This window comes from Chelon labrosus (assembly GCF_963514085.1).
Source record: "Chelon labrosus genome assembly, chromosome: 8".
NCBI lineage: Eukaryota > Metazoa > Chordata > Actinopteri > Mugiliformes > Mugilidae > Chelon > Chelon labrosus.
The window spans coordinates 21,327,280-21,345,488 of NC_140358.1; the positions used below are offsets into that span (position 1 = coordinate 21,327,280).

At 42.3% G+C, this 18,209-nt stretch overlaps 2 protein-coding genes across 2 annotated transcripts in view; both read left to right on the plus strand.

Moving 5' to 3' along the window:
• Positions 1 to 2,166, plus strand: part of commd5 (COMM domain containing 5) — a 3,460-nt gene extending 1,294 nt beyond the window's left edge. The window contains exons 5-6 of the mRNA XM_084549886.1: positions 9 to 62; positions 1,341 to 2,166. Of these exons, the coding sequence (XP_084406012.1) occupies positions 9 to 62; positions 1,341 to 1,442 (156 nt within the window). The 3' untranslated portion in view covers positions 1,443 to 2,166. The remainder of the gene's footprint in view (positions 1 to 8; positions 63 to 1,340) is intronic.
• A 5,012-nt stretch (positions 2,167 to 7,178) lies between these two features.
• LOC311491806 (LON peptidase N-terminal domain and RING finger protein 3-like) lies at positions 7,179 to 18,209 on the plus strand (the record flags this gene model as incomplete). Its single annotated transcript, XM_084549843.1, has 12 exons — positions 7,179 to 7,941; positions 9,942 to 10,060; positions 10,180 to 10,302; positions 10,422 to 10,538; positions 10,657 to 10,843; positions 10,928 to 10,997; positions 11,306 to 11,420; positions 12,128 to 12,249; positions 12,648 to 12,806; positions 12,906 to 13,068; positions 13,176 to 13,325; positions 13,786 to 18,209. 12 exons carry the CDS (start codon positions 7,179 to 7,181, stop codon positions 13,942 to 13,944), a joined length of 2,247 nt encoding a protein of 748 aa, XP_084405969.1. The 3' UTR covers positions 13,945 to 18,209.

The window sequence follows — 18,209 nt, forward strand, 5'->3', positions numbered from 1 at the left end:
CCCTGCAGCCCTCTGTTCTCATGCAGATGAAGCTATCGGATGGGAGGTTTCTCCGCTTTGAGGTACCTTATCAACTGAGTTGTATGATATTCTGTACCACAGCCATTTTGGTGGTCAGCACGACTGAGTTCTTTACTAAAAAGAATCGGTAATGATGATTACAGTTCACAATAGTAGACACAATAGCATGTTTAGTATTAGAATACCACCACAAATCCAACAAGCACATTAAGCCAAGCACACAGTGTTGCTTTCGAAGTTCTGTCACAAGAATAACGTAGTAAAAAAAATGGTACAATCGATTTGTGACTTTAACCATTTGTATTTTGTGTAAATACAGAGGGAACTGAACACACAAGTGTGAACACAGCCTATGTGCTGGCTTTCAGGAACGCATAGATTTCCTTGGGAAGATTATTTTGTTCACATGACCCACGCTAGTTTATCTACAGCCTGGGTGTTAGAGATGTTGGTCATTAGTCACTCAGCTAATTCAGGCCTGATTCAGTTGTTACCTAACGGGATCACAGTGGAAAACTGATGTAACATTTATTAGTGTTGACGCTGTTGTTTTTCTGTTGATCTGATTCTACTTGTTCCACATATTGTATAAGATACTGCTGAACTGTCTTTGTGTCCTTCAGGGTGTCTGTGTCTTTTAGTTTCAGTGGGTCATCAACTACAAGTGGTCTCAGTGCCACTATAATACTGTCAAAACATTTATATACTTGTATTTTAACACACGTGTGGTAGTCATAGGAGCAAGAATAGCAATTAGTTATGACTGACTAATGGCTGAGCAGGCGAGAATCGAGAGGCTCAGCAGCAAATTAGTAAGAGGCCATGCTCAGCAGGGGGCGCCATACTCCACACCTGACAGAGACTTCTGTTAACTAACGTGGACAGAAGCCGGAGGGTGGACTCCTACTATAGATGACACTCTTAACTAGTGCGGCGGTTACGTAATCAGATTAAAGTGGAATTAGTAGATTAGAAGCAACATCATCCAATGGGCAGCTTCCATTGATGGGCGTATCTTATCTCTAGCGGATATTGGCTTTTCAGGAACAATCTCAGAGTAGAACTGAAGAGATGACGAAAGACACAGGGCAGAGAGGGGGCTTCACCTTCTCTGTCCTTTCGTTAGCTGATGTGTCTTTCCCAGTTCAGATGCAAACACAGGATGACTTAAACCACACAGAGTTGAGAGGGATAGAAATGAAAGGGGCTGTAAATAAAAAAAAACAGTTTGACTATTAGTTAGGATACAGTAGTTTTTCTATCAGTCCCGCAGTGACACTTTGTGTGACATGAATTGTTGTCATCCCTTCCTTTTCCAGGTGCCTGTGTCTAAATTCCACGAGCTCCGTTACAACGTGGCTTTGATCCTCAAAGAGATGAACGATCTGGAGAAGAGGAGCATTCTCAAGATCCAAGACTGACGACCTGTTAACACCTCAGCCAGTGGAGTTTTGTACATTATTAGTCATTTCTAACACAGTATTATCTTGAAAGATAGTAATAATAATCTGCCTGTGATGATCTTATGCTCTGATGGTGTTGGCATCCAACATGCTTGACTGTTGACAGAGTGCAGACAGATAAGATGTAATTCCTTGTATTTAAAATCATTTACTTTTTTTCTTACTCTCCTTTTTACCTCAGCTGACCAGCTCATTGCTTTGCTGCAGTTGCTGTTTTGTCTTTGCATCTGCTTCTTCTCCCCAGCACTGACATTGTCTCTGTATTTTTATTTATCAGGCACTTGTAATGGATCCCACGTGCCTTGTTGTCTCGCATCCACCTGCACATATTAGCGTTATACAGTCGAGAGTTTGTAAGGACGTTTGAGACACCTGCAGAGCCTCCGTCGTGCCAAAATATAAACTCAGCATTCAGACACTCTCCTTCTCTCTAAGTGGCCATTTTAACTGGTATCGTGTGATAAGCACTCTAGAGACTTTGAGACTGAACATTTTGTTCACCTGCCTCCCTGCCTCTGAAACATGATGACGAACAAGTTAGGAACTCGTGTTTATATAAATCAAACTGAACGATTTAAAAGGTGAAAAGATAATTTTGCTTACGTTATTTTGTATGTGTTTTCCATGGTAATATCAAGATTCTTTTTGAACACGTTTCTGCAATAAAATCTGCCTATCACTATATTTGCCGATGACAGATGATTTGTTCACATGTTTACAGCGTCAGAGAAATCACTATTCACATGGTTCTCAATACCAGTAGTTACAACAGCAACATCACAAACATACGACAGAAAGAGCAAATATGATAAATAGGATGTTTTTCTGCAACTGACCTAGACAGAACATTCATTCATCTTCTGTAGCTGCTTGTCCTCTGGAGGGTTGTGGTGGGCTGGAACCTATCTCAGCTGTCATTGGGTGAGAGGCGGGCTACACCCTGGACAAGTCACAGGTCTCCAGTCTATCACAGGACTAACACAGAAAGACAGACAACCATTCATACTCAAACCAACTTAGAATCATCAGTTAACCTAACGAGCATGTCATTGGACGGTGGGAGGACATTCACAGAAGACTTATCAAAATTATTAATTGCTCTGTAATCATTTCTTTGTAAACGTCACTGAAGTTATTAAGACTGAAGTATCTCAGTAACTGTTGGAGGGATTGCCTTACATTCTTTATTTCCTCTAGCATCGCCAGCAGGTTGACATTTTTGATTTAAATTGAAATGAAAGTTGGCACATATGCTGATGTTCCCAATAGCACACACTTATTATTTCCAGTGAGCATTTAACTTTTCCAAAAGCTCCATCATCAGGCATTCAAATATCAGTTTGTCAATCACTTAACTGAGATTCTCACTAGATATACTAAAAGGATTAAGTGTTGGCATGCTAAGATGCTAAAATACATTGTGAGGACAACCTCATAGAGCAGATAGACTGATTATAAACAGTCTAGTTATGTTGTTACTGTAACATGTGTTCATATATTTGACATCAGGAATCCAGACAAAGGTGGCTGATAGTGTTAGCAGGTTTAAATAAATGAAATTTTGTTGAGAAATGAAAGTCCACAAGTAGATGTCTTTAAAGATCTAACAATATGTATTTTCATGGAGGAAAACCGGCAGCATTAGTTGCTAGAAAAGTAAAAAAATTTACAGAAAATAGTGACAATTTAACAAAAATAACAATTTTCTGAATGTTTTACATTGACTCTCAATCAGTTTCATTGAAAAATACCAAACTAACAACACTTATAACCATAAAGGCGTAATTTTAAGAATTTTACTCAAACATTGTGTAGAATTTATTATACATTATTAGAAATTATCATTAAAATTATTAGTAAACCTAATATTTAATCGTGTAAAGTCGTGCTACATTTTTACTGTATTTTGACAGAATTATTCTGACGACCATTGTTTTCTGTTAAAACAACAGACTTATCTTATTTTTTACAGTGTTAAAACTGACTGCATTATTTAATACCTAGAAAAATCATCTGCAAGGATGTAAAGAGCTTCAAAAGGATAAAATCAATCTCTACACGACAAGAAAATGTAATCAGTAACCAATACTAACCATTTAATTAGTATTTTACATGTTTATTAAATAGCTGGCTAAAACAAGAATTGTTTATTTGCAGATTATTCTGATAAGAAAGTTGAAAACATCACAGACAGTTGTAATAAGGGAGTTACTATCAGCCTCCCTCTGTTTATAACTCCCCTTGAATGAGGTTTCCATGCTCATAAAAGGACACGGTCATTTACTTCTGATAAGTTAACAAATCTCATTCTGTCTCAAGCAACAAATCAGAAAAAAAACAATACATGAGAAAAAATGTTTGTGGTCCTACATACAAGTGAAGCTCCTTAACCATGAGCGATTTAGAAACTGACATCCACCACACAAATATTGCTCTGTCTCTGCAGCCAAGTAAGACCTTGTATAACAGTGTGGTGGGGTGACTTTCAGGATAACTGATTGTCCCGGCCCAGTATACAGTGTCCAGACAGTCTGTACTGGAAGACCTTCCCAGACTGCATTGCTGGCCTATTTAGTGTCACGCACAACAAAATGTCAAGGTGTGAAGGAATAAGAGGATCTCTGACTGTGTTGTGTGTGTGTGTGTGCTTGCATAATACTCTACAAGTGTCCTCATTTCCATATATGCCAGTCTGTCTGTTAATACATGTGTGGCACTCGGCCCCTGTCTTCAGAGGTGTACATGGCAGTCAGGACTTGTGTCTGTGTATGGGATTGAGTTCACGGGCCAGACCGGCCGACCTATATTATCGGCGGCAGCGGCGGCTACTACTGCGACGGACACAGAATGACGGACTAGCCTATAATCCCTTCTCACACACGCTCCAAACTCCCTTCGGCAAATAGGTTTTGTTTGGGAGCTCTAGTAAACTAGGGATAGGTTTCCGGTGATGCTAATAATACCACATATAGGCTAGTATCAGAAACGTCAGGAGGACGATCCCTTAAACATGGTCATTATCTCTAACCTTAGCCACAGCCTGCTTCTAATTCTAGTCTTAGTTAACTCTGAGTGCCATTGACTGTGTTACACGATAAGGCCAAAGGCTAAACTGTACCCGGACAGACAGAAACATCAAACTCAAATATCACACATTTCAAAAAGTGCATTTTCTGTTATTACGGTTGAACTAATCTCTGCATCCAGGATTATCTTTGAGACATTGGAAAACTGACAAAAGCCTGAGTCTGAAAGATTGGCTTGATGCATCTTTTGAGTCTGTGCTGCATAGATTAAAAGGGAACATGTAAGGTGGGGTTAGCTCCGACAGCGCATGGGTTTCCTGTATAAATGAGACACATTGTGATTCCAGTTGTGATTCAGTCTTGTTTGTTAAAATTCATTCATTCATTCATCTTCTGTAACCGCTTGTCCTGTGAAGGGTGGCGTGGGGACTGGAACCTATCCCAGGTGTCATCATGCGAGAGGTGGGTTACACCCTGGACAGGTCTACAGTCTATCGCAGGGCTAACACAGAGAGACAGACAACCATTCACCCTAATGAGCATGTCTTTGGACGGTGGGAGGAAGCCAGAGTACCCAGAGAGAACCCATGCAGACACAGGGAGAACATGCAAACTCCACGCAGAAAGGCCCCATGGATTCAAACCCAGAACCTTCTTGCTGTGACACCACAGCACTGTGCCGCCCTGTTTGTTAAAATTGAAAAGCTAATAAAAATTTGAATCACAAAGAGAAGCTGCAGCAGGAAACCCCAGAGTATTTACTATTCACTCATTTGCAAGACGAAAAATGTGCAGTTCCTCCCTGAGCTTAAATAATTTTACAACCATGTCACGCTCTTGAAGTCAATAACTTCTGTTTTACTAGCGATGAATCAGCACAGTGATTTTCCTCTATAAGTCGAATTGTCTGTTATGTCACAGTAGGTGAAATATCACGCTACAATTTGATCTCGCCATAACGGCGTTATTGGTGTGTTAAGTGAGGCGTGATTTTGCCGTTATGCAAACCCTTTTATGTGGCAATGAGTGACTGGCTAAACCTCAGAGTTCTGGTGAGCTGTCACAGTTATCAAACCGACTGTGCTGTCAGGCAGCGTCACGCAGGCAAATGACACGGGACGTTCTGTGTTAGTATTAAATATTGATTTGTTTGTCTTCAGATGTAAAATCTGTGAGAGAGAGCAGAGCAGGTTTACCTTCCAGGAGCTGGGTTTAATCCTGGTAAATACACCGCGACACTCCAAGTCTGTGCTCACACGGCTGCTGTCATAACTCTGTGGAGGGTTTAGCCAAATTGAGTGCGATAACACATCCATAAAATAAGGAATTATCTTATCACAAATATCAGGTATTATGTAAAACAGGGATGGGTTGTTTGATTTGCCGTTTACAATAAGTTTTCAACCCTGCGATGGACTGGCGACCTGTCCAGGGTGTACCCCCGCCTCTCGCCCGATGACAGCTGGGATAGGCTCCAGCAGACCCCCGCGACCCTTAACAGGAATAACCGGGTATAGAAAATGAACGAATGAATGAATGAATAAGTTTTCAATCCTTCATTATAAAAGAACAATAAGTCGTATTAAGAAATACTGTGTCGGTCTCCCTTGTGCCTCTAAATCAGTTGTGACTCATCAGAGAATGGACATGGGCCTTCTGAGGGTGTCCTGTGGTGTCTGGCAACAGGATGTTGTTGTGGATCATCCCACAGATACTTGATCAGTTTGGGATCTAGTGAATTTGGAGGCCAGGTCAACACCTTGTGCTGTTCTTCATGTTTTTTTGAGTTGTTCCTAAACTGTTTTTTTGTGTGTCAAAATCGTGGAGTGTCATTGCTATGGGGTGGGGGTGCCTGGTCTGGTCTAGGTGGGTGGTACATGTCTAAGTAACATCCACATGAATGAATGCCAGGTTCAAAAGTTTCCCACCAAATCATCGAAGTGTCACAAGATGGTTTTAATGTTGTGGCTGATCAGCGTAGGTAGTAGCTTTCAGGGGCAGTTTGAACCAGTGCTCATCTGTTATTATGTGTTTTATTCAGACACACTGAAATATACAGTTATTATTATTATTATTATTATTATTATTATTATTAGTGTTGGTTTATGTGTTGTAATAATGTATTTTACTTTTTTTTTTAACATTTGACCCAAATGATGTCATGTATGTGGACTATATACACTGACTTCATTATATGGGTCACAGTCCAAGGAGTAAACACTCTAAAACCAGGGTGACCTGAGTCATGCTTACACATTAAATACCTGGAATAACTTTCAGACATGTAATCCATGGAAGCTTCCATCTCCACCGGCGGGTACCTCTGGTGCCCCACCCCACCGGGGTCCCACGCTGACCCGTCACTGTTCACTGGAATCCCGCATGCAGGTCAGACAGCCTCCTGGCCCCTGGCCCGTCACCGAATCTGTTACATGGCAGATTGTTTTGTAACAGTTTTTCTAAACTCGTCCAATGAGAACAGCTGGCCGGCGTCACGTGACAAAACTTTTACGTAACAGATTTTTTTTTTTCCCTCCCCTTGCCCCATTGAGAATAATATCGCTACTTCCCGGACTGGTCTGTGAACATGCAGCGGTATTAGTCAGTGTGCTTCTCAGCTGAGGACGTGAATGGCATCCGTGGCACAGACCAGACATGTTCCACACAGATGAGACCTCTGACTCTCATCCCTCGGCTCTGTATGGAAACGGAGAGTGACAGCATGCTGCACCTAGCAGCAGAGGCTTTCCAGTCGAAAAACTTCGACCTGGCTGCGGATATCTACGAGTGCCAGCTGGCGTGTCTTGGAGATCCAGGGAGCCGGCAAGAGCTGATGGTGAAGCGGGCCGACGCGCTCGCGTTCGGGGGCAAATTTACTGAAGCTTTCGACGTGTACCGGCAAGCCTCGGAGATAGAGAGACTGAGACCGGTCCACCTGGCCAACCTCATAGAGTACCTGTCGGGTAGCATCGGGAGGCAAGACGGGGGGGAGAGGCAGCTCAGTAGCTGCCCGAGGAGAGGGGAGGACACAGGGGCCGGGGCGGCGGCAGCCGCAGTAGCGGCAGCTACAGCAGCTTTGTGCCCCGATGTGGGTGCTACTGGGTCCGGGTCCGAAGACTTCTCATGCCGGATATGTCTGAGCTTTCTGTTCGAGCCCGTGACTCTGCCGTGCGGGCACTGCTTTTGCAAAAAGTGTCTGGAGAGGGAGAGGAAGGAGAAAGGGCGGACGGTGGTGTGTAAGGAGTGCGGGGACAGCTCCAGGGTGGCCGACGTCCAGAGCTACAGGGTGAACGTGGTCCTCAGTCACCTGCTGGCCAAGTGGTTCCCCAGCTTGCACCAGGCCGGCCGGCTGAGGCGGGAGGGCAACGGGCTGTACGCAGAGAGGAAGATGGAAGCCGCGCTGGAGAAATACAACCAAGCCATACTGATAGGTAGGACACCTCATGTTTTTAAACTTTTACTTATTTCATGTGTGTAATACCAATATTCTTTAACTTGTTGTGCCATGATAGAAGGTGTTTTATTATGAAACCACAGTAAAATAACAAGGGGCTGTTATAACACAGGGTATGTAATAGTTTCATAAGTGTGCCACATAGTCTGTGACTGGCTGCCACTCTGCTGGCATCTGAGGGACGCAGAACCATGTGTTGGATAACAGGGTTATGTAGGCTGGGCTAGTGGACCAAACATTGCGTAAGCACGTAACCCCTCCCCCCCTCAACTCCCTCATTGTGTAACGCCAAACAACGACTCAAGCAAATGTAGGTCAAGGGTACTATTGCAGGTCACCACTAGGTAATGTGACGCCAGCAGCACGATACTGGATGTTTTTTACAAGGTGAACTATAATCAGGGGTGAAGTCACCTCCAACTCGCTAAAAGCTACATATTTCAAGCATTTATCCACTAGATAAGTAAATACTTAACAGAATCAGATAATAGAATCATCTGGATTTATCTGCTGTATTATGTGGCTGATGTTGACTCGTTTTACAGCTGGTTATAAAAGCAATGAATACGTCTCCTGTGGTGGAAGTCTGGGATAGTTGGCCTGACCTCATTTGACTCAACAGCTCATTGCCGCTGCTGCAGCTGCCCCACTCCATGGGCCGGTTGTGTAAGCAGAAAGCTAGGTTAACGGCCTCGCTGAAAGTTGACTCCTTTGAGAGGTGAATCATAGTTAATTTTTGCGGATCGTTTGTCGCTTGACACCAGACGCCGGTTTGGATCCAGGCTCCCCACCAGTCCAGACACTTATCTCCCAGCTGCTGAGCTTATCAGAAGGCAGTGTTTGTTGAAGTGAACACTGTCCCGGGCTGTTTTCAGACCTGCACCACAGTGTTACTCAGAGTGATTCTTAATGCCTAAAGAGGTGTTTTGATAATGATTAACTGAATCGGTCTGACTCACGCCACAATAAACGCCTAAAATCTGGTTTAACTAAACAATTTGTGAACGTTTGTGAGCCGCGTCTCAGTAAAGTAAACTGGGCTTGTTGTACTTACATAATCTTTGAATCTATTTTATTTAAAGATATTTTAGGCGTTTGTTAAAAAGTCCACTGGCTTGCATAATGTTTGTCCTCTTATTGGATGTGAGAATGTGAAACGAACTGGTGACAAACGCTTATTCCCAGGTTAAGACGCGGTCTTAGAGTTAATTTTAAAATCATATGCGGGTTATAAGGAGGCCACGGCTTGTGTTTAGGTGTGTAGTAGTTATATTTAATCTTGCGCTAAGTCTCTGAGGAATTCATGGCAATCAGAGCCTGAAGTTATAATCAGCACAGGAGGGGTTTCTGCACATTCGTGTGTAAGAAAGCTGATTGCTATAACATGCTCAAACATTATATCTGGTAATTGCATTTACATCCACTGCCTGTAGTTTACCTAAAATCATTTTGTAAAAGAATCCCTTTACTCCCAGGGCTTCTACTATTACACTTCCTGTGTGTGTGATTTACTACCCTGAACCTGTGCAGACGCCGGGAAAATAGATCCTTTCTGACCACGTCATTTGCATGTTTGCATAGTTATGAAACCTGTTATGTGGGTGACCTTGATAGTGCTGCATGGTTTTGTAAGGCAGCCATTTTTTTATTCGTAACATGCTTTGTGATGTGTGGTCTGTAGGAAACGTTCCTTCTGTGATTTAACTCGAGAGTTTATGTCACCAAGCAAATCCAGCCTCTAAGGCATTTGAGAAAAAGAATAACAAGTAGAGATCATGGATTCAATACAGCAACATATATCTGGTATATGTCATTGTCTATTGGGTATTGTGTTTTTAAATGATGCTTGTAAGCATTATGAATTGAATTTAACTAATAACTAATTGATTCAATACAAAAAAAGATTGACAATAGGGGAGAGAAGTTGCAATCCTTTTCTTATTACAAACTAAATATCTTATTAACTCTCCTCCTCAGCTCCCATGGACCACATACTGTTCAGCAACCGCTCCCAGATCCACTCCAGTCTGAAACACTATGAAAAGGCTCTGAGAGACGCTGAGATGGCCTGCAGACTGATGCCTCACTGGTCCAAGGTATGACAGCGGGGTTAACAGACGGCTGGCAGGCACATTTTATTGGTTTTATTACAGGGAAAGTGTGAAGAGCTTCCATCTGGGCTATAAAGTAATAAATCTCCTCCTGTCCTGTACAGGGCCACGTTCGTAAGGCTCAGGCCCTGGTGTCGCTGGGCAGGACGGAAGAGGCTCTGAGAGAATACCTGGTCTGTCTGTCCGTCGAGCCGGACTGCAGACTGGCTCAGACTGAGGCTCACAAGGTAAACATCTTGTAATGTTTTGTTTCCTCTTGTTTTAAAGAAGATTGGGTTAATAAATGCGTGCACAGTCGAAAGCAGAGAGATTAATCGCACCGTCGTAATTTGTTGTCTGCTCTCAGCTCCTCAGTGATCTCCTGGGTCCTGTCACAGATCAGGTCCCTGAACACATCTCAGACTACTCCAGTATACTGTCTTCCAGAGCACACATCAAAAACAGCATCAGCGCTGCCTTCCAGGTAAGAGATGCTCCACCCCTGGTAGTCAGCACAATCTATATCCGAGACTTCACCTCTTAAGGTCTCTGCTCTTTTTACTTGTGTTTTTAACTTCTTCCTTTCTGTCTGCCTCTGTCAGAGCCTCCGTCCTGGCTTGTTTTCTTCAGAGTGCAGTCTCGCCTCCGTACTCCGTTCACCTGAGAGATCAGAAGGGAGTCAGGGCAAAATCCAGAGGCTCGACCACTGCATAGCCCGCAAGCGGAAACGAAGGGGCACAAAAGAAGAGACGGAGGACGGGAGCGGCGATCACAAGAGATCCAAGTCTGGTAAGCTCACAGCTGCGCACAAACATACGCTCCCTATCAGCAGCGTTTGCGTTGTATTTATAGTCTGATATCCTCTCCTTTTAGAGCCTGATTTGAGCTCAGCGGCTGGTGACCTCTTGGACCCAGCAGATCTGGAGTGCTCTCTTTGTATGAGGTAAGATTCAATCAAGTTACAGCTTGGTTTACTCAGCTGACAACCCAACATAACCCCTCTCTACAACATGTCTTGATCTCAAAAGACTCAAAGAAAGAACCACGTTTTCTCTGCGTGAGCCTGACTAAAGTCTAGATGGAATTTTCACAGCAACGCATCACGCACTAAATCAGCTGACAGTTGTGTAATGCGTCATAAACATCGGTTGACCGTTACACAGCCTGTAATGATGGAGGGGTTGGGGGAGAGCTTGCACTTTGTGTGTTTGTGGTTTTTCATTAGTGTTTTGTGTGTAATTCCCCATCCAGACTCTTCTACGAGCCGGTGACGACGCCATGCGGCCACACTTTCTGTCTTCAGTGTCTGGAGAGATGTCTGGACCACAACCCCAAGTGTCCACTCTGTAAAGAAGAGCTGTCAGAGGTACGTCGCTGCAAATACTTCTCTCGATTGTTTGAACCGACGGCCGGCAAGGCGTCGGACAGTCTCATCAAAACTGAATCTAGTGAGGATGCGAGAGGCGGGGTACACCCTGGACAGGTTGGCAGTCTATCGCAGGGCTAACACAGAGAGACAGACATCCATTTGGCCTAACGAGCATGTCTTTGGACAGTGGGAGGGAGCCAGAGTATCCGGAGAAAACCCATTCAGACACATGGAGAACATGCAAACTCCACACAGAAAAGCCCCAGTCGGCCTGGATTCGGACCCTGAACCTTTAGAGTATTTGTTTGGTGCATCACTAGAATGCAGACAGACAAAAATGTTATAATATAATGTTTTAGAGTTCACATATTTGTCAGGATTTAACATCCTCATTAAAAAAATGCACCAAACTGACATTTCAAACAGAGAAAACTGAGTTTCAGCTTACTGAATCATGCTGATCAGTGGAAGCTGACACAATGTCCCTGGCCATTTTTGCTCCAAGTGATGTGAACATAGCAATAGTCGTCTGTTTATTCATTCCAGATGATCGATGAACGAGTCTTCTGTTTGCCCTCATGCCTTTGTCACTTCTATTTCTCTAGTCTTGCTTTGGTTTACTTAGCAGAACAGCCTTTAATAGTCATGTCTGTCCCCACACGCTTCTGCTTGTGTATTTATTTTGCGTCTGTGTCTCTTTCCAGTACCTGGTCCAGAGGCAGTACTGTAAGACGGTATTAATGGAGAACCTGATATCGAAGTATCTTCCCTCTGAGCTATTGGAAAGACAGAAGATCCACCAGGATGAAATGGCTGAGTTTTCCAAGTAAGTGTGTGTGTCCAGTCCACCCTCTGGGCTTCCCCACTGTCTTACTGTCTGGTCTATTTTTGTTTTGTCTGATAGCATCATAGATCATTGCTCCTCCCCCCCCTCCCCTCTGCTATTTGACCCACTGACCTACAGTAGAGGAGAGGACAGATGTCTGACACAGTGACCTCTTAGCGTGCGTCAGTTCAGGCATCGAGTATCACTTTGAAGGACTCCAACTTGTGCCTTAAATAAATAACAGCTCTTAAACTGGAGCTGATCCATTCTTGCCTTGTTTTCTTTTTTTAAACATTTAGACTAAAAATCTGTAGCAGTTAAATTTCCACTTTTTCATTTTCCAGAAGATTTTTCCTCGTGACTCAAACACATTCGTCTTTTTTTTTTCTTCTTTTTAGCCTCAACAAGAATGTGCCTATATTCGTGTGCACCATGGCCTTCCCCACTGTGCCGTGCCCCCTCCATATCTTCGAGCCCTGCTACAGACTGATGATACGCCGATGCATGGAGACGGGAACCAACTGCTTTGGCATGTGTCTCGGAGACGACCTCAAAGGGTGAGAGAAGCGCTGCCGATTCTGATAAACACGTTTTAAGTTTGCGCGTCGGGAGTATGAATCCAGGAAAAGTAACCCTCTGCCTGATCCTGCGTCCAGATTTGCTGACTACGGCTGTCTGCTGGAGATCCGCGACGTCAAGTTCTTCTCCGATGGCCGCTCGGTGGTGGACACAATCGGCAGACGGAGGTTTAAAGTCATTCAGCACAGCGAGAGGGACGGGTACAACACAGCTGATATAGAGTACCTGGAAGATGTTAAGGTAGGAGTTGTTGGAATAGGGAGGTGAAGAGGGGGAGATCATAGTCATAGAAAGATGGAGCCGTCACAATAAGATGCTATAGCTCAAAGGTGTGTGTATGTGTGCAGGTGGAGGGCGTAGCAGAACAGGAGCTGCAGTCTCTGCATGACACGGTGTACGACCAAGCCCTGGTTTGGGTCAACTCTCTGAAAACTGAGCAGAAGGAACGCATTGAAGGACACTTTGGACCCATGCCTGAGAAAGACTCTGAACTCCAGGTAAACACTCACACTTTCTACTCTAATGTTTACGTGTTCATTTGAAGGGACTGTGGGACGTTTTTCAGAAAACCATCATGGCGTTATTGGTTCCAATACCGATACCTGTATACTGTTAGTGTAGGCTCTCATAGGGGATCATGCTAACTGTGCACTCACTGTGTCTGGGGTAGATACTCTGGAAACATGGAAATCCAGCAGACTTTAGAACAAACAGCATAGTCCTTCATGCAAATTATTTCAAACGCTGTCCTCTGTGCGCAGGTGAAATGAAACTTAGCCACCTGTATTAGCTATTGATGCTAATTGCTAGTTTCTTGGGTAACTTGCTTGCTATCTGCTCAATCAGACACTAGTGCTTAAAATCATATAATATTCATTTGGAAATCTTCAAGAGACTTGTGCTGTTTTCTTTCAAAACCGTTTCACCACGTGTCCTTCCTTCTCTACATCCTTGCAGGCCAGTCCCAACGGCCCCTCATGGTGTTGGTGGTTGCTAGCCGTCCTTCCCTTAGAGGGCCGAGCCCAGCTGCCGTTCCTGGCCCTCACCTCTCTGAAGGATCGTCTCAGCGGCATCCGCAAGGTGCTGCTCTTCATGACGCAGAGCAGGCACCGGTGATGTAGAAGTCACGGTAACCACCCTTCCTGCTCTCTCCCCCCCCTCCAGAGCAACAGTTGACCTGTTGTTCCTCCCTTCTGATGCACAAAGAACAGATGTTGCCGCAGCTCAGCTGTTGCGGCGTGGATTTCATCTGCACGCTGACGGCAAACTTAGATCTGAATAAATAGATATCTTCCATTCATCACGTTGTTGTCGCGGCGGACAGGCAAAGCGGCCCGGCAGACATTGCCGACTGAAGCAACGTTCTGATAGGAGAAGAATCCCATAAACTGTCATGACAATTTAGAAGTGTGTCTAGATGTGGGTTTAAGCCGAACCCTTATGTTTCGTTACAACGTTGTGTGTCACTGTAACAATGCTAACACGCACACGCTAGGTTTAAATGTTTTTGTCTAGCAGCTCTGAGCGTGTGCAGCAGCGAGCCGTGTCTAAAATGTCCTCATCTGTCTGACAGTCCTCTGTGTTTGCTCTGCTCTTCCTCTTGGATTCCTTGCAAAAGTTTCATCAGAGTGGTGAGACATCTTTAAAAACAATTAGCTTAAAAAAAATTTTTAAAAAAAGAGCTTCCTGTCTGAACATAGCTTAAAAGCAAAAGTTCAGAAGCAAACATGGTAACGGCCATTAATTGAACTAATACTGCGTGTCTTTAAATGTGCATATAAATTCTTCAAGAGACCAAATCTGCCTTTGTGGGTAAATGCACTCAATAACATTGATTGAATAGTAATAATAATAATAATAATAATAATAATTATAATTAGATTAGATGTGAATATTTTTATTTGGGACCCATCCATTGATTGAAATCCCATTTATAGATAAAGTTGCCACCTTAATTGTATCCTGCAATAATCAGTTTGGACATCCATCCTGTCTTCCTTCCTTCTTTCCTTCCTTCCTTGCTTCCAACTGAATCAACAGTGGACTGAACCTTTATATTGGCGTGCTCTAAGGCTTTTGTTTTGTGTTTTATTCATCCATTTTTTATGTTCTGGATTTTTTTTTTGTTCAAATTATTTATTTAGCCATTATTTATGCATGCAGTGACATTGTTTACATTTAACAGAGAGAGAGAGAGATGCTGAGCTGCTCACGGTCCAAAGGCTTTTTTTTTGTTTGTTGTTGTTTTTTAATTTATTTATTTTCTCTTTTACATCTGACCCCCAATTACTTTCATTAATACCTTGCTGTCTCTCCCTTCACACAGTCAGAGGGGGTAACAACATGAAGCTAAAAATGCCTACACTTAAATCTCCACTTAAGAAACTTTCCTCCCCTGACCATCTATTTATAGATCACCGTCGACCCAAATCTGTATATTATTTCTACCGGCCTGTCATAATTAAAGCTATGCTGACTCTCTCGGATTATCAGCAGCAGGCTCATTCCCAGCAACATTTGGATTTCTGCTGCCAAGTGTATTTATTCAGTATTTATTCTGACTTATTTTGCATTTTTACTTTCGTTAAGGGAAACAAAGAGTGCAGACGACCTCAGTATGCTGCTGTCAGAATGATAAAGTACTTGGATCACCACAGAATGAAGTTAAATCCTCTCCATTCGTTAGAGTGTTTCAGACAGATCTGCGCTATGAGTAAAGGCCAGTGCCTTCTATCCACGCACAAACATGTCGTGGGTGTATTTACACACCTTTAAGCTTCATTTATCCCCTTTTTATGGAAAATCAATCATTCAAAACACTTTTTTTTTTTTTTTCACGACAGCACGAACAAAACCAGATGACGTTTTTAAGAAAAATACGATGGAAAGAAAAAAAAATAATGTCGAGGCCTTGCTGATGAGGTGACCGTTTTTACATGGCAGAAGCTGATATTTTTGAGCTTTGCCTTTAAAAAAAAAATCTTTTATTTTATATTCACGTGTTTGATTTTACATGTTTCTGTGTGAATCAGGTTTTTCATATTTTATGATTTTCATCACTTCCTGTTTGTGTAGTTGTCTCTCCCTGTTTCACGTGTGATAGCACGCGTCAGACCGCACACGTTTTGTATAGGGCCAAAAGCGATGTAATGCTGAAAAGTTGGGTACTGACGATAATTTGTTGATTGATTCACATTGCTCGCTGCAGAGTCAAACGGCAATACCATGTGCTTCAGATACGGCATTATAATCTACTGTGTAATAACCCAAATGTCCTTTCATATTAAATATTGACCCCAGTTTGCTAAATGGCACCTGCTTAAAGGTCATGTCTGGGTAGCTCAAGCTGGACCAGGAAAGGGAATAGCCGTTTGTCACGTAATCGCACATCCATATCACGATTCAAAGGTATAATTATTTCCTGATCTATGTGAAGAAGTTAAACTAAAGGGAAAAGGTGACCTAAAAAGAAATAACATATGGTATTCCTATTTATTTATTAATTTTCTTTGCAATGTGCAAAAGCTTCAAACTAAATGGTAACAAAGTGCCAGTGTTTTAACAGAGACCCCCTCAAACTCTGACATGGACACTGGTTTAAAACATATATCTGTGAATTATGGTTCATTTGTAGTGCCTTAAGTTGGACTTTTTCCAGTTTCACTTTATTTACAACTATGGTAACGACATGTTCTATAAATGACATTGCATGAAATAGATTCCACCCTAACCACCAAACTATTAGCTACCTGTATCACCCCCAACAACAGCTGTGTTCTACATTTGAGTTTTCCCTCCACTGTCAACAGTGAAACTATTGGCTTTCAACATCCAATACCTTTAAGTGTTGAGTGTTTCTCTCCAATAATCCAACAAAACTTCCAAAATACCCAAAAAATAGCCTTTTGGGGAAATCTATCTATTTGCGCTAAAGCTAACTACAAAGCTAACGGTTAGCCTAGCAGCACATAAATCCGATTTCAAACCAGAACAACTTGTAATTTTCCCACATTGTGTTACACACACAAACAATTTGAACTAAAATGAGCTTTAGAAGTGAGGTTAAGCAAATTAGGCTAGCCTAATCTCAGCTAACCTGCTGCAGCATGTAGCTTGATATTTAGCACAAAAAAAACAAAAGCTTCTCACCGAAATCATAATAATAATAATAATAATAACAATAATATTTCTCAAGCTAATACTTTATTTTTGTCCTATCTAAAGTAAAGTTCCAGCTTGATCCTGTTTGGTTTTGGTAAACGGCACAGATTGTAAGCTATGATCCATGTGAATACAGTGGCATTTGTTTCAACATATTGAATCCTTAAAGGTCAGGACCAGTGGTATCATTTAACATATTGTAGCACTCCAGTCTTATAAACTACTCAACTACTACAAACAGCAATGTAGATGTAGAGGAAATGGGATCTTTTGGATGCGAAGGTCATCCATCTATGCAATAACGACAGGACAAGCGTCCGTTGACCACTGACATCTTCACCTTTAAGAATTCAATCGCTGACCTCCAGAGGAAGTGTTGCTTCTTGTTCAAGCACTTCCAGAAATATTAAGCTTCCTTGTTTTGTTCACCTTGCATTGTTTATATCTGCACAGTGTAATTTAAAAGTCTAAACTATGTTTTATCGTCAGAGTCTCATCAGTATTTTTTTTCCATTTTGCAATTTGTGCCCATTTTCAAAATGTACCATTTCAGAACATGAAATGCTTGTAAGAGATTCTGTCAATGTGAATTATCTGAAGGAGCTAGTTAATCAAACTTACCCCATAAACTAAGCAGCTTCTTTGGAACATCGGTGACCTTTTGAAGTGATTTATTGTGTTCAGGGACAATGACAGTACAATTTTATTTATAATTTTGATTCTAACTTCTAGAAATGTTCACGTCTGAAAACAAATCACTAAGCGCTCCTGATGTTTTCAGATATTTGTTACTACATAGCCTGCTTCTGTCAAACTTTTTGTTAACCTCTCCCTCGACTCCATGGCCTCTAAATGTGTCCAGGAAGAATTCGCACAAGATGAATGTACGTGTGTGTCTTGACATCTCTTTAATGTTTTCTGTTCATGTCTTATTATTATTATTATTATTATTATTATTTCTTTTTTATATATAGTAAAACTTTAGTATGTATTCATTTTTAAAAGTACTGTTTGAAGTTACACCTTGTGAATAAACCAAAAGGTTTGTGTTCTTGATCCCGTCTGGGATGTGGAACAAACTGGAGTGGACACGAGTCTGACGTCTCCCTTTGTTTGGGTTCCTCTGGGTGGGTTGTGTTTCTTAGAAAGTAGCAGCTCAGATTACTTGTTACATGACTGAGGTTGTGTTCAATAATTCAATAGAGTAATGACCGACTATG